General features: G+C 43.3%; 1 protein-coding gene across 3 annotated transcripts in view; it reads left to right on the plus strand.

The window, feature by feature from the left end:
• Window positions 1-15,880, plus strand: part of adgb (androglobin) — a 34,664-nt gene extending 18,784 nt beyond the window's left edge. The window contains exons 21-35 of one of the 3 annotated variants that reach the window (XM_079354895.1): window positions 347-485; window positions 889-1,014; window positions 3,071-3,164; window positions 3,763-3,894; window positions 4,067-4,220; window positions 4,555-4,742; window positions 4,921-5,087; window positions 5,694-5,884; window positions 8,118-8,229; window positions 10,665-10,828; window positions 11,728-11,883; window positions 11,989-12,067; window positions 12,177-12,258; window positions 14,947-15,130; window positions 15,300-15,880. In XM_079354895.1, coding sequence (XP_079211021.1) covers window positions 347-485; window positions 889-1,014; window positions 3,071-3,164; window positions 3,763-3,894; window positions 4,067-4,220; window positions 4,555-4,742; window positions 4,921-5,087; window positions 5,694-5,884; window positions 8,118-8,229; window positions 10,665-10,828; window positions 11,728-11,883; window positions 11,989-12,067; window positions 12,177-12,258; window positions 14,947-15,130; window positions 15,300-15,497 — 2,166 coding nt within the window. In that variant the 3' untranslated portion in view covers window positions 15,498-15,880. The remainder of the gene's footprint in view (window positions 1-346; window positions 486-888; window positions 1,015-3,070; window positions 3,165-3,762; window positions 3,895-4,066; window positions 4,221-4,554; window positions 4,743-4,920; window positions 5,088-5,693; window positions 5,885-8,117; window positions 8,230-10,664; window positions 10,829-11,727; window positions 11,884-11,988; window positions 12,068-12,176; window positions 12,259-14,946; window positions 15,131-15,299) is intronic. The other 2 variants (XM_079354897.1, XM_079354896.1) reach the window with 2 other exon arrangements.
• Window positions 15,881-17,075: the final 1,195 nt, after the last annotated feature.

Raw genomic sequence — 17,075 nt, forward strand, 5'->3', positions numbered from 1 at the left:
CCTGCTCTGTTTTAACAGCCAAATATTTCACTCACTTTGACTCAAACCAATTCTCCGTTTTTACATGCTGATGATCTATTAGAGTATTTCATAACCAGCTCTAAAGTCCTCAGAGGAGCTCTAATCTTTTGTAAAGCAGATTGTGTTTTTAATGTTTAACGCCATATTTCTCATGAGTTTGAAAAATGTATGATTTGGATTGTCTTCAGATTTTTGAAAAAATAACTGGCCTACAACTTAAGTAAGAGGAGTCTGGATGTGTCATTGGTTATCTTTTTTTTCTAACTGTATGACATACTAATCATGATATGACTCTCTGTTTGTGTGTGTGTGTGTGTGTGTTAAGGTGTTCAACTCTGCACTTTACCACATGCTGTGTGAGGCTATGGGAAGAAAGCTGACAACACAGGAGCACTTTGCTGCACTGGCCCTCACAGCTGACCCTTCAGTCTTGACCACCGTTCCCAAAGTGGTCTGTGCTTCATGTAAGTGCTAATGTCACCGTTCATTTATTTATTGTCTTATTTCGAACATGTGAAGACAACAACAAAATAATAATAACAAAATAATCAACAAAATATATATTCAAAAAAAGTAACATGGCCGAATAGGAGTAGTAAGAAGTATAAACTTATTTATTACTCCCCCTTCTCCATTCACAATCTTAATTACATATTTCTGTCATTTCAATTCGACAATATAATAAAGTGTAGGCAGTTTCTTTTTTCTGTTTCTTTTTTTTTTTTTTTACAGTACATCTTCAGTTCAAGCACAGTTTTTAACGAGGACTCAAACATGTCTAACTGATGTTTTTTTGATAGCACCACATTGTCGTTCTCAATTCCAAATACGTACGCATTAGCATATGAAAATTCACTTTTTATACAGACGCAGAGCCTCCAGAAGGCTGGAAGGAAAGAGAGCCAACCGACAGGGAGGTGAAGGCAGTCATCACTCTGCAGGCTGGATTCAAAGGGCACTTGGTGAGAGAGGTCCTGAATGCCTCAATACCAGGTAACATTACACACACACACACACACACACACACACACACACACACACACTGACACACACGAAAATGTATTTGTTGAATGTTGCTTTCCTTCATCAGAGCAGGGGGGCTAAAGGCAAAAGGTGTGGGGAAATATTAAGAACTAAAACAACAATACCTGAGCTTCATTAGTCTGTTTGTGAATACACCCATTTACTGTTTGATTGAGCCTGTTGGTGTATATATTGAGCCCCCGAGCAGAGGCACAAATATGTATTGATGAGACGCCACTCTTGCTAATACAGCCTGACAGATGAGCAGTGGTCACGGAGGACATACACAGACGAAGGAAACAAACACACACACACACACACACACACACACACACAAAAACAGTATTCCAGCATCTATCAGCCACAAAGTGAAAGACGAGGCAGACAGAGCTGAGTAGCTTTTCCTTTGTAGATTTATCAGTGTTGCTTTGAAAGAATTATTTATTAAACTGTCTCACGCAGGTCGCAGGCAATTTGTCTCAGTTGTCAGTTTTAACATCCAATGTTCTTAAAGGTAGAATGTGCAACTTTTTCATCCAGTAGATGTCGCCCCTGAGCACCAGGATGAAGCCAATACAAACTGCTGTTTGGAGGCGTCTTCGCTATTTTGAAGCCCTCGCTCTCCTCCAGTGACACACCTCCAACCCGCTCTCCCCTCACGTTCACATGAAGGCAACATCTATGAGAACGCACCGTAATTCAGCTCCATTAGGCACAAGAAGTGGACAAAATAGTCTTTTGCTTGAGCTGCCTTTGCCTGTCCTGCTGTGTTGTGTTAGCAGGCTAATGTTAGCACACTTTGGTTAACTCATAGCTTGACATTGCACATAAATTGACACAGAACAACAGTAATCTAAAGACACTTAATAAATAAGCAGTCAGTGGACTATGATGTTCTTAATACACAGCAGTGTAAACATGATGTAAACACGTCTCGCACAACAGTACAGCTGGTGAGACTCACACTTCTCACTCATTGGAGTCAGTCATGACTCAGAGAGACATTCATATACAGTAGGATACACTTTATTTTGGCTGTATTGATGTCTAAGATGTTGTCGCATTCTGCATTTAAGCATTTGCGCTATTTCTCTAACTACGGTGTGGCAGCGTTTAAAGAAACACTCGAGGTGACATGACGTTCTCTTCGTTCCCCAAACCTGAAGCTTACTTACACGTGTGAGAATGAGGAGCTTCATTAAAGCGGCATTTACAAATCGGTGGTATTCATTGAAAAGGAGGGTTTTTACCTCGTGTTTCGTGGCTTTTAAAAGAGGTTTAAGCACACCAAACATTCAAAAGAAATCAACATCATTACGGAACAATCTGTCACCATCAAAGAAAAAATATTGTTGTCGATTATGTGCCATAAACATGAACACAAAGGCTTAAAAGCCTGATGTCCCTGAAACGTTCCTGGCGTGGTTAAGTCATTTCAAATTGTATTCATTGACTTGTCAAAGTAGGAAGTGCAGCTTTCAGACCGGCACTTAAAGCAAACGGCAAAACACCAATCATAGTTTAAAAAGCGCTGCCTGTCTAACTACGCTTTGAAAAGCTTTTCATTTAAAGGAAGCTTAAAAGCTGGCCTTTTCTGATCTTTTCTGAGCGCTAAATTCCCCGGTACATCTGTTTCTATCTCAAACAACACCAAATCGCACAAGTCTCTATTCTCCCTCTGCTCTTTGATTCTTCTGTCTGTCTGTTGCCTTCGCTGTGGTTGTAAAGGTGACAGGAGGTCTCCGTCTTTCAATAGAGGCAGCCTTGGCCCGCCATAATGGCTGGATCACTTTAAGAAAAAAAGTGTCTCTTTGAAAAGAAGGAGCAGAGCACAGGGGAGGGAGAGGCAGCGGGAGGATGTGGGGGCATCTATGCAAATATCTTTCACACAACTGTTTGTCGAAGCATTTCTCCAACATGTGTGCGAGAACAAACACATCACACACTTACTCGTGAACACAGCGCATGACGCCATTTTTGTCCATTTTTCTGTTTAAATGTGCATGCGTGTTTGTTCGTCATTTAGGCACCAAGAAGAACCTCCAAGCCGCTCAGATTGTTTTCGACATGTGGTCAAAGGTCGAGTCGGATGCAGAAAAATACGCCGCCTTCTTGCTCAGGTAAATGAAAAATGAAAATACACATAAAGTCCGACTTCTTCTGACAAAGAATGTGTGCACATGTATGTAACGTGTAACACACACCACACCTTGCTCACCAAGCAATATCATATACGTCATCATCCGAGAGAACATGAGGGCTCCAGTGTTATATATACATACTGTATATCTATCATGGCGATGAGTCTCTCTGTTGCACTGCCCGCTCAGAATCTGCTCCCTCTCCTGTTTGCCGCGGCCTGTTGTGGCCAGGCAGGGAGCATTTTCCACATTGTGTTCCATCTTTTCCCAGTGGTACCATCTGCTGTTTATCCTCTCCCCGTTCCAATCGACGAGCAGCGTCTGCCGAATGACCCGCTGCCTGAGGAAGTATGTGTGAGCCTGAGCAGTGAGAGCTCGGTCACAGTGTGTATGGATGGTGGGATGGGGGGGGGGGCGGGGGGGGATGTTCACAATCCCCTACCTCAGTTATGATAAAGATATTTGAAGATGAGTTGGTTTTGCCTTGGTAACTTTACAATATGTTTCATTTTGATGTTCTATGAAATTGTGTTGTTGTTTTTTTTAACATGCTTTCCGCCTTCTTGTCTTTGCACAGGTACATCATTGAACATTCTGAGAGGACAGCAGAGCTCTACACCTGTCAGCAGGACGAATGGACCACAATCACTTTCTCTGATTACTCCGTCCCCCTTCCAGACACAACCAACTCCTGGGTCTTAGTCTTCAGGTTAGAAAACAGTGTAAACGTCTTACCACCCCTCTGAATTCAGGCGGCTATTGCCAGGCAGCTCATTTCATAATTGAATCAGAAACTGAGGAAATCTATTTGACAATAAGTCAGACATTGGAATAAGATGTCTTCTTGCGTAAAATGGCTTTTTTTTTTTTTATTTATGAAGGGAGGTGTTCCTGGTTTCGGAGGAGATGTTGCTGGTACCAAAGGTCTACTCGCCGATTGCTCACAGTCTGCTGCACGTCATAAATAACGACACCGGAGAGGAGCTGCACAGGGTTTTCAACAAAGTAGCCGCTCAAGTCTATAAACCCAACAAGGTCTGTTGGTGCTAGAAATCGTTATACTTTAATCATGTGTCATATAGGTGTTGACTACATTTGTAATAAAGTCATATCATGATGGAACACTTAACCTGAAGCATACTTCCCACACCTGGGAACAGTCACACACCAGCTATCCACTGTGTGAACACACACAGTGGATAGCTGGTGTGATAATGTGAGCGACCTTTCACAAATTATACAGATAGAAATCCTGAAAAAAAAAAGCCAAACTTAACCTCCTGTCTTTCTGTTTGGTTGATTTATTTCTATCTGTCTCCCTTTAAAAACAACAGCAATCCTGATATCATGTTCTTTCCTTGCGTTGCAGCTTGGTTATACCTTTGTAGCAGAAGTCATCACACCCGAGTCACTCCCGGCTGGTGCCCAGTGGAGGATGCGTCTGATTGGCTCAAGGGGACTCCTGCCAAAAATGTCCCATGAGACGCCACTCAACATGTTTTCAGTGACGGAATACAGGGATTATTACATCCCCAGTGACAAAAACCTCATCTGCAGGTGAGTGAATTTTATATCAAAAGACGAATCGAACCCTTGTCGTTTCATTTATTCTTGTCGATGTTAAAGAGGGTGTGTCATGTATAAATGCTCTAGCTTACGGTCTGAGCCTGAGATTTGTGATGGACAACATTGCAGATGCTCTGAGGGACGAACGCACACATCCGTTTTTCCGCAGATACCGTGTGGAGGTGACGGCAGACGTCTTAGGAACGATTCAGTTTCAGACTTCCAAGCCGGATGTTTTGATCCGTCTGTCCATTCTGGACCAGGAGAAGGAGATGATCAGCAACACCGGGAGGGGTCACGTGATTATTCCTGTTTTCAACTTCCTGGCAAACAAAGGTGAACTGTCAAAGGCAGAAAAAGCCCCAGAATAGGTCTAACTAATTATAGCCTTTAAGTTGTATAGATACATTCCTTTATCAAATACAGTGTAGAGTGTCCGCACTTTAAGGATGTTGTGCAGGAGAAATGATTATTTTTTTCTCTTTGGCTCAATCACAAGAAGGTTTCAGCCCAATTTCTCCATCACGCGAGGTCCGTTAAAAAGCAATATGTTAATGATGTCTATGATTGTTTCTTGGAGTTTAGATGCACATTAGGTTTCAAAAGTCATTGTTGCACTAAGTACTGTTGTCACAAGTCATGGAATTATCCATCTCAAATTGTTATCAAGAAATAGTTTTGGAATAGTTTTGCTTGAGTGACCTGAGTAACTGACCCCTAAACTACTGTTTATATTGAATGAGAATTTTTTGCTATGCAATCAAGAGCAAAAGAAAAAAAAAAAAACAAGCAGACAGTAGAGGCACTTCACACAAGAGCTCTTCAAAATCTCGCCTCTCAAACACTTGAATCTGCTGTTCAGTTGTTGCTTCCAACAGTTGGTTCAGATTATTGGCCACTCTTCCCTTTTCTGAGATATCTGCTGGCTTCATATCTTCCAAGCAGACAGCTGCGACAACGCGAAGAGGCAGAACCAGAAGGGCTCCTCTTCCCAGGACAAGGGAGTGAAGGTGGCAGACACTTCCCAGCACCCAACCCGACAGGACAACACAGCTGGAAGATCAAACTCGTCCTTGGAGCAGTCTCAACAACCTCCCACGGAGACCATGGTATCAGTGACAGCTGCCTGCGTGGTATCTGCTGTTACTCAAACACTTCACTGCTCTCACTTGTGCGCACACACAAGGGCGCATCTCACTTTTCCTCTCTGTCTTTCTCACCCACTTGCTTTCTGCCTGTGTTGATATCAATTTTTCACTGCCAGATACACATTACGCCTTACTCTAAGGAATGCACACACACACACACACACACACACACACAAACTTACACACACCCACACACACTCTCGCACTGACAAAAAATCACAAGAGAAGTGCAGCAGAAACTGGTTGGTGGTATTTTTTTTTTGCTACTGTCTGACTTACCAGCGCTTGTCAGGAAGCAGGGATTTGTGCATGATTTATGAGTCACTTGATTGTCTGCAGACCCCCCCCCCCCCCCCCTCTATTTAACACACATTATGATGACTCCCAAAGTCTTTAGTAGGTGCTATAAGTGTGTACTTTACATAGTCACACCGCAGTCACCTGTGTGCATGAGTCCATAAAGCTGTGAAATCAGCTGAGCTCTATTTGTTCTACTGTAGTGACTGTCTTTTCTACATCTGGAGAACAACCAGGATTTTAAATCTCCTCTTTGTACACTTTCAAACCTCAAATGTACAGACAGCTGAGGCACCGTTGGATGGCAGGTTAGTTTGCATTGCCACATGTAGAAATGTTGAAGTCCTCAAAGCGGGTGTGTTAGAGCCCGAAATGTTATAAAAAAATAAAATAATGTAATGTAAATAACTGGTTGATAATATAAAAACATGCTGAGCCCAAAACGTGATAACGTCACAATATGTCAGTTATTACATGACTGGGAAGGCAAAATATGTTTCCCCTGATAATTTAACAACTTGTTACATTTTGGGCTCAGCATTGTGTGAAGTGCGAAGCAAACCGGGAAAAACAAGAAGAAAAAGGCTCAAGGGATTTCCTGAGTTTCAAACAGAATGCATGCAGGTTACCTTGATGCAATCCCAATAGTTTGTGCTGCTGTGACTGCAGGGTTTTCTTCATGTTTTATGACAAACATAATTACTCCACCAAACACCTCCTTTGCCTCTCTTGCCAGACATGAAAGTATCAGAACAACAGCTTCTCCCCATCCTTCTCGGTTAAATGCCTCCTCCTCCGAGCGTGTGCCAACAGGTGCTCACCTGGCAATTCACAACAATTAGCCGCGCTTTGCAACAGCAGGATCCATTTTTGAAAGCAGGACAAACTAACGGAGCACAAATATCTATCTCTGGAAATGTTGGGAGTAGCTAGATGGTAAGACATGCATCAAAAGGGCTGATACCAGGAGGAGAACCTGTGGCTGGTGTCTCAGCGTGCAGCATCATTTACTATGGTGACATATCAATACATCTCAGGATCCATTGTCATCCTCCCAACACCTCACACAAGTCCAATCAAAATCCTGCAGACATTATAAGTTGATCCATCAGGGCTAAAAGAGAGCCAGCTTCGTAGCCCCTCAGGTCTCCAGCCTTAAGATATGCACTCCTCACTTACTCATTATTCTCGCTTCGTGGTGCACCCTTCAGATCAGCAGCGGCCAGAATAAACAACCGTTGATCAGGAGTGAGACTATTGATTAAGAGTCAGAGCCAAGGGTCAACGATTAAAGCCCTGTGTTTACAGCACAGGGAGGTGAAGGTGCTCAGTAATTGTGCGTAAACGCCCAAGGCTCCTGGAGTGTGTGATCTATATTTGGGGCAACACACATGCCAACACTCAGGCACTCACATGAGTGTCATTGTGTTTTGATCAAAGAACAATCACATAAATGAGACACATTCAGACTGTTCATTGGGCTAATCTTCTGTGCAGGGAGGGGAATATCTCGCTCTAGTAGTTTGATTCTCAGTTTGGGATTTTTATTATTATTTTTTTTTTATTTCATCTCCTCTCCTGTTAAATATGTTGGATGCGGGAAGCGACCACCCATCATAGAATCTTGACTGACACTGTCTCCTTGCGCCCAGCATGAGCTTCAAAGACAGTTAAAAAAAACAAACAAACATCAAAACCAAACATCCACTTTCTGTCTGTCTGAATAATCTGCATGAATAACACAGCTTAGTGATTGTTCGACCCATTTGATCAGCGTTCATCTCTTCGCAGCTTTGCATCGATTCCTCCTTGAAGCGAGATTCTCGACGCTCCGTTCGTGCAATTCTCGTACGTGTCGCTCAAGTCTCTGTTTGAACTGTGACGTTGGCTTTTCTTGTCTTTTTTTTTTTTTTTCTCACAGGTTCACAAGTACGTGGTGCATGCAGAGGTGCTTTATAAGAGCTGGGATTTGGATGAATCCCAACTGGAGTTTGTCCAGTCACTCAGAGACATGGAGAAGAGAAAAACAAGAGGTAAATAAAGAAGACAAGATTAACCTGTCAGCTCATCTCTCAGTACCCATCAGGACAAATAAAAAAAGACTCCATTTTCAAATGTGCTTCTCCTGAAAATGAGCGAGTATTTTTGATGATTTAGCAAAATGAAGCTTTATACTACATCAAAATAAGAACAACATAAAGTTACCATCTCAGCAAATATACCTTCACTGGTTATTGAAACATTTGAATTTAAAAGCATCACTTTTACCTTTTTCTTGCTCCTGAAAGGATTTTTGATTAATCCTCCCTGTTTGTGTATGCACTGCATTTTTTTTCCTTTTTCTTTTTTTTCTCCTTTGGCGTTTGATGTGAGGTGTGCCAGATACTCAGACGGCAGTGTCGGGGGGGGGGGGGGGGGGGGGGTCAAGACACACGGTGTTTGTTCTTCACTTTCACTAGCTAGAGTTCTGTTAATCAGCAGTCTAATGAAAGCCAAATGAACACAGCTGCTTTAGCAGATCAGAGCGTGATTTCTTGTGCCCACTGGTCGTCGGCTGAGGCAATAATCCTGTCCTCTGCCACCAACTCTGCTCCTCCGGCCTTTAATCATGTAGCACAAATTGGATTGATAGTAAAGTCAGGGCTTTGAAATTTATAGCAGCTTTTTAAAAATTCTGAGGGGGGACCAATTAATTGCGGCACAGATGATTGTTGATGTGAAAGAGGTGCTGCATGGGTGACAATTTGCATGATTGCTGAAAGATAAAGGGCAGCGTGCTCGTCACGGAATCATTATTCTTTTCTGTCTGTTGCACCTGACAATAGCGTCTGTGCTCACCCATTCAGTTTGCATGGTGTGAAATCCGGCTGCTTACACAGATAGATGTGTTCAGTTTACAGACTGGCAGCCCCGTGCACTGTAACAGCAACAGCCATGGTTTGAGATAAACAGTCGTCATTCTTTATTGCGTCAACGTGCCGCGCGTTCATATCATCATTCGCATGCGTGCTCTGTTCTTAGATAAACGTGAGTATGCGCTGGCCAATGTCCACACAAACCTCTTGTGGATTTTCCAATAAGCTTGTGTAAGTGGGTCAATGGGAAGTCAAATGAAGTTGGCTCTTGCCCCCCCGGTGCCCTGGGAAATATCGCAGCAGGAAAGTGAATTAATTTCACCCAGTTCGGCTGTGTCTCAGTGGTGAGGCTGCGGCCTTGATCATGCTCCCTACATGCTACACGGATACAGAAGCACTACACGCCACGCCAAGCTTTGAAACCTCCTTAACAAGCTGTTTAACAAGCTGCAGTCCGAGTACTGTACTGCGCATGTTAGAGGCTCAGTCAGTGTATACTGTAACAGCATTCAGATGTAAACAGTCAGTTGTGTACGCAGCGTTAGTTCTCTCCGTCCACACCTCCTTCACATTTCATGACTGTTTTTTCGGTACCAGAACACATTTTGATTCTTTCTGGCTTTCAGTGAACACAAGCTTTTTTTTTTTCTTTTTTCTAATAGATCTTCTTCAACCATAAGCAGCCATTTCAGTTTTCAAGACTAGTATCCGCCTGATACGAAACAACAGAGATGGATATTCCGATCCAATTTGAAGACGAACGTTTGTGTGTGACTCGAGTTAAGACTAACTCGATGAGCATGCGCCGAAGCCGTTCAGACAGAATGGCAGGGTGTCAGCTAAACGATGGATTATTATTCCTCGCTGTGTCAGAGCGGTGAGACTCATAAACGCTTCATCCAAGCTGAGTTCACTCGAGCTGTAAAGTGCAACAGTGCCATCTAGCACACGTGAGACCACACGACATGTGCACTCCAATCCCACCTCAGATGAGCTGTGAGCAGCTGAGGTTCCTCGTAATGACAGAAGGCCACCGTGTGTGTTGTGTCTTCAGAATGTGATTTCAAGTATCTTTGATTGAGCCACCAAACTGCACATACATTAAACAATGTATTCCAGACTCGTTACCATGGTTATTTCAGCTGTGACTGTAACCCTGATGTTACAGAGGTCACATTGCAATGAGGTCATAAAGAAATGAAGTGAAATCCCTCGCAATGTAAAGAACAAAGAAACAAACAAAGAATACAAATGATGCAAAACTCTTACTGTTACCCCCCCCCCCCCCCCCCCCCCCACACACACACACACACACACACTCACACGCACACACAAAGACACACACATTATTCACACAGTTGCGCTTTTACTTTAAATAAGATTTCTTTTTGTTGCAAAGAATGAATCCAATTTGTTGCACTGGTAGTTTTTTGCTAACTGTTTGAGCCTCTACATCTACAATGTAACTGAACAGCATTCAGTATCATACAAATACATAACTCTTCTGAACGACATATACAATAATAAATGATTTACATCATTGCACATTTAAAACATCTGTCGTCGTTGAATAACAAAACCGAACCTCCCTCGTCTCTGTTTTCAAAATGCAGTGTACATGCATGAGGACTCCAAGCACCCGTCCACCTCTGACACCCCTGTGCATGACGGGCACAAATCCAACACACCCAAAGCCAACCGCAGAGGAGAAGGTGACAAGGAGAAAGGGAAGCAAGCCGGCGTCTCAAAACATGGCTGCCGGCAGGACGCGCCAACGGTGAGAAAACACCGTGAAGCTGTGATCTATCTCAATGTGTCTATGTAGAAAGTGAAAGAGGTGTTGAGGGGTTGGCGGGTCACAATGTAGAAAATGTGCGCGATCAAATGTTTCTCTAAAGTGGAACTAGGCTTTTCATTTGTTAGATGTTCTCATTCGGTTTCAAAAGGCGAAGATGAAACAGAGCTCGGTACGGAATCTGTTTTGTAAGTGAGTGTTATAAAGGTGTTTATAAGTGTGTTAAAAGTAAGTGTTAAAAGTTTGAAGACGAGGAAGTGTGGTCAAAACTCATCTCTTCACAGACTCATCCAAACCAGCTCTTATCTGATGTCTCTCTTTTTTTTTTTTCTAAAGTCATAATTTCCTTTATTTTCATCAGCAGGTTATCATTTACATATTTAGTTGACTCTGCTGCTCCAACAAAGAGAACACGTGGCATTAATCAAATCCCACAACAGCAGAGTCTTGGTTTAGTCATCCGAAACAAAGCTTCTTCATAAAGCAGCCAAAAAAAAAAAAAAAAAAAGAAAAGTGTCTTTTATTCTCCACTGCACTTACAGGGCAGACTTTCAGAAAGCTGGTTTCTGTCTGGAAAAACTCAATTTTCAATATTTACTATCAGCAGTACAGGGACATAATGATCTCTAAATAAATGAAGTGAGAGCGATTCATAATTATTAATGAGGGACGACTAGACAGCCAAAGGAGGACATAACACCCTGAGTGAACGGCTGACTGGCTGTGGAGCAGACTGTCTGAAAGAGACGCACTCGTAGCGTGTTGTCCTTCAGCTGAGATGTGTGTGTGTGTGTGTGTGTGTGTGTGTGTGTGTGTGTGTTACCGTTCAGTACCCTCAGTAGCCTTTTGCGCTTGTTGTGTTTTGCATGCGGTTTGCGCAGAGCCTTGACTCGACGAAGGCGAACTGGACGCTGCGCGTGGTCGCCGACAAAAACAAAGCGGAGAGCGTCAAGGTGACGAAGGACACAGAGAGACTAGAGGAGATGAAAGCCATTAAAAAAGCCTGGGAGACGGCTGAGCCCGGCCGCTGTGCTAAGGTAAGACAGAAGGTTGGTGTGTGTCTCCTGTAGAAACATCTCTATCAGTGAGTCTTTGTTGACCTCGTCCTCAAACTCTCACTCAAAGCGTTGCTGTCTTTTTAGGCTTTACAGTCTCGTCTCAAGTTTCTTAACAAACAGCGAGCGGTCAACGAGAGTCCCACCGATGGTGCGGAAATCACAGGTCTGTTTTCAACACTCCAGATTCACAAACACGAAGCAGACCCTCCTTTTCTTCCATCAGCCGTCACATTATGGTAAGGAGGTCTTTTCCTTCGTTTCTTCTCTTACAGCGGCCTCTCTCACTCAGTCTGATCTAAACTTGACCAACACTTTCAGCCCCCTCCCTCCCATGGACTTCACTCCCTTCGTCAGGTACGCCTCCATCTTCACGCCTTCGTCTGTTTGACCCCTTTGGTTTTTTCATTTCTTTTTTAAATCTTTTTCATGGCTCATTTTCAAAGTGTGATTGCAAAGTTCAAAGGATGATTTGACATGCATCTGACACCATGGGGCACTTAATTACACGTTGAAGTTTCAGTCTCTCGCTGTTCATCCAACAGAAACATTCTTAGAGAGGAAGAAGGAAAAAAAAACAATCAAACGAGGCGGACTCATGCTTGCATTTTTCTGCTGAAGGCCATCTTGTAAAAGCTCCTTGTGTAGCTTTGTGCTCCTAAATTCAACCTATGAGAGGCCTCGTTGTGCTCAAGTTCATTGTGTGTCATGTCACGGTTAGTTCACGTGTGTCTGTGTCTGCATGTTTCTCTTGTTGGTTGTTCGTGCAGCATCTGTATCTTCTTAAAGCGTCCTTTGATTTGCTGTGTGTCTGACCTTTGCTCCCATTGGTGCTGTAAGCAGCGCTGTTACAAGACTTGACTTGACGTGTAACAAAAGGCCAACACAAGGAGTCCAGAGGACAGGTCAGGTGTGCTCTATAATGTACAGGCATGCTTTGTCACATGAAGAGTTTCCAACCTCTCCCATCATGTAACCACTCTGTATAATATATAACATTGTGATCGCATTTCTTTTCTTTAAGTTTAACAGAGCAGCCATCCAGGGCCACATTGTTGTCCTGCTGATTTTTTTTTTAAATCAGGAAAGAAAAAAACAAAAATCAGATTTTCATCTTCTGTCACGGTCAGTGTCCTAAACCTAAAGGTCTCCCTGCACGGTTCCTCTCAGTCTCTTTCTCTCCCACACTCTTGTCTTCTCTGTCCCTGACTCCATCTCTCCTTCTGTCCGTGATAAATGAGATGGTATTTGGGTCTGTTAATTAGAGAGCTATTTTAGAGCCCCGATGAGCTCGACTCTCCAATGAGATTTGCCCCTTCTCCCATCACCTCTCCACCCTCTGCTGCCTGCGTGGGTGTCCATGTGTGTGTGTGTGTGTGTGTGTGTGTGTGTGTGTGTGTGTGTGTGTGTGTGTGTGTGTGTGTTTGTATGTATGTGTGTGTCCGTGCCCAGCTTCTAACGACGGCTAACGCTGTGGCCTGCTATCCGAGGAGTGGGAAAGATCCTGTGGAGAAGTCCATTAAGGAAGTCTGATTAGTTTGCAGTACACCTCTTTCTCTCAAACGCCCACCACCCACACATCATGGATCAACACACACGCACACACACACACACGCTCACTCACTCATGCATGACAACTTCATAGCATTTGCGAACACGCTGTCAGCCCCGGTGACAGAGGTTAAAACAGGGCAATGTTCATTAACCAAATGAACTCCATCACCAGCCGTCCCCTCTTCATTAAGGTCGTCTTATAGGAAATAGGCGGCCATATTTAGCACTTATAATCTCCCTTTGAAGTCCTTCCTCTGTGTATGAGCCTCAGGGGAATATTACACTGCCGTTTCTCCTTTATCAAACACACACACACATTAACTGACCCCTTACATGATCTCTCTACACGTGTCCGTTTTTTTAAACATACAATGGTTACAGCCCGTCCGTGTGGACTTCTCAGCAGTTCAATGCGTTTTCAGCCAAACCTGAGAGGAACTTTGACTCACGTTTTGGCTCCCCCCTGTGGACGAACTGATAACCTCTTGTGTTTTCACCGGTCCTGTCCTGTTCGTGGCTTAGGTAGTGCAACCTGAGAAATTCTCATCCTGCTGTTTATTGTCAGTCAAACGGATTACTCACTGGAACTATCTACTGTGTAAAATATTCAAAAAGACAGTTTCTGCTGTGCATTCGCCCGACACCGACCCAGAGGACAATGAATAGTCTTGTTGCTGATGGTTTTATTTGCTCTGCGTGTCGTATGGAGGCATTCGTTTTTATTCATAACCAGTGATGCACTCAAAGGAGCTTTAATTCATACATGATTAGAGGGAGTTGTGTTCTTGAGATTTGAGAGAAATTTACGGTTTTTCATGGCTAATAAAACTGTAGATGGATTTAATGCATCACCGTTACAGCCAGTCAGCCTCACTTGAAGTAGATGTACTTAGATGTGATCGTTAATCTAAAGAGAAGACTGTCAGTCCATTCCGAGCTTTTTACTGATAGATGAAGAAGTGTTTTTTTTGTTCCACATGTTTCATGGCTCATCACTTGACAGTGGTCGAGTTAGGATGCCGTTTGTTATCTCACTGACCTCTTTGGGATTTTTGCCGAGCTAAATATTTATTTGTTATTATGGAGTGCCTCCTTCATTCCCTTTCATTTGATGCAGATATCAACTCTTTGTGGTGTCACGACGTGTTTTGACACAGACTTGTTGAAAGGTCATGGTTTGGTTTAAAATCAATACATCTGGTACCTCAACAGTGCTGCACACTTCTAAATGTGGGTGGACTATATGAGATCAGCCATTTCGCTAACTCTGCCTATCTCTGCATTTCTCAGCCACATTTTCCATGTTTACTCGTCCTGCCTATCTCAGCGTTGTCTGTATTATCTCACAGGATTGCCTGCATACAATAACTGTAACCACATTTTGAGCTTATTAAACTGCAGTTTCTTTAATATCTGAACCCCAAAACAACAGTAAACGTCTTCAGCTTTCACAGTGAATAAAACTATGAACTCTCCTGCATACATCTGCAGATGCCAAAAAGACGTCCCAGCGCTGATGGACGCGCAGATAGAAGAGTGTCAGCAGAGGGAGCGCTTTGAAAAGATCCAGACGTACCGTTTGGTCCGAGACAACGTGCTGGAGCACCGGAGACTGCAGGAGCTCAACATGAAGGAGCTCATGAGACTCCAGCTGGAGATGTATGAGAACATGCAGGTGAGTGGAGAAGGAAAAAGAGCCGTGTGACGCAGAGAAGGGAATATTTAGGATGTAATAAGTATCTGTTTTGACCATCAAGGGGGGAAAAAGTGAGGGACGTTTGTTGTCGGCTCCTTCGCCCTCTGGTGAGAAACCATTCTCTAACTTCTCTCGGTTTTGTCTCCAGGCAGACTCGTGGCAGTGCCGGAAGAAATTCCGCGACGCTTGCGATGCGTTCAGTAGTCGCCAGATGGCGACTTTAAAGAAGGAGGAAGAAGAGACTGTGGAGCAGGCCCAGCAGGCAATTCTGGAAAAAACAACCCCAGCCTCTGCTGCCGCCCGGCAGCCAAAGAAACAAGCCAAGAGTGCTGGCAAGAAGAAATGATGGTCTTTGGCACTAACTTCCTGTCTCGATTTCCTCCTCAGACACTTCTGAACAAGTCTGTTTGAACAGTGAGCAATCTTCATTTAATCACTGCATTGCAGCCAAGACTCGATGATGTAATATCTGACTTCACTTAAAACGGAGTGTTTTCTTCCCCTGCTAATGTCCTAACATTACAAATATAAGACACAAATGGACCTGCAAAGATTAACTGATAATTGCACTTTGTTTTAAGTTGTATTTGTTGTCTTTTACCAAAGCTGTTCAGACTTTCATACTAGTCTTTTTAACATATCCTAATCCATATTTCATCCTATAGTGACTGCACTGCTCTACATTCTTCCTCATCTTTACTTATACCCTCAATAAACATTTGAAATGATCACGTCTGTTATTGCCGTTCTTCAGACATGTAAAACCACTTCCCCTTACACTGAGAATGTCAACCCATCTCACCAGAAATGTTCGTCTTCGACTGTTCCATGCCCACCATGCCTGATTATATTCTGCAAATCTTGTATTGTGTTGAAGGTCACTGTATCGACTGTACGCCTCAAGGCCTGCAGGATAAAGCCAGGCTCCCACAAACTGAGTGCAACTAATTGATTGGCTAATTGATGTATTCTTGCTGGTAGAAGCCCACAACAGTGTGTTCCTACAGCAAGACAAAGAGTTGGGTTTGAATTATGTATCATAGGTAGGTGGCAAATCTTTATGCCAACATGGCAACTATTGATTCACATCACCCCCCAAGGTTGAAGTCAAAGTACGTCAAAACAGACAGGTTTATGCATAAAACCATTGATCAATCACTTGTTCCTCTCTGAAATTCACACCATTTAGTTAAAGAGGCGCCGTGCATCTTCGCTTACAATATGAACTGCATGTAGTGTGTTTTTAATGCCACAGAGGGAGTCAGCTGATCAGATGAGGAATGAGAAACTCAATTGAAACTGAAAGGAAGGAGGGTGCCATCTAGTGGCTCTGGGCTGTAATACATCTTCATTACCATGCCTGCACTATGCTTTTTTTCATGGCTGACAGTAATGAATAGCTCAATTTTGTGCTGCGGCATGAAGGAAATGATCATTGTGCAGTGTGTGTGTATGTGTTAGAGGACATGGATCTGTGTGTCTGTGTGATTGTTTGTGCCTGTGCAGAGTCATCCTGTAATATTATCCTCTATGTGTGGATTGTTTATAAAACATCTTATTTCTTAAGTGCTAGTTTAAATAAGTCAGAGCATTTTTTTTAACCATGACTTCCATGCTTCATATAAACGACCTATCGGTTGTGGCTGCGCTCTACACAAGATGTTAGCATGTGTGCATTTGCTCATTGTTCTTTCTGCTCGTGAGTGCTCTGTTGTGTTGTGTGTACGTCCCGCTGCATTTTGTGCGTCTCCTCCGTGTGTCAGGCCTCATCTAGCAAGCCACTATTCCCCCCCTCTTGTATAACTGCATGACAGAACTAATCCTGAAAGCCTTGTTCCTGGCACAGAACATTCTCTCTTGTCTCTGCGCTGTTCCCCCTCGCTCTGACTGGTTCCTCCCTTTTTCCAACATTAGCTGTTATTTG

Source organism: Symphodus melops (assembly GCF_947650265.1).
Source record: "Symphodus melops genome assembly, chromosome: 1".
Taxonomy (NCBI): domain Eukaryota; kingdom Metazoa; phylum Chordata; class Actinopteri; order Labriformes; family Labridae; genus Symphodus; species Symphodus melops.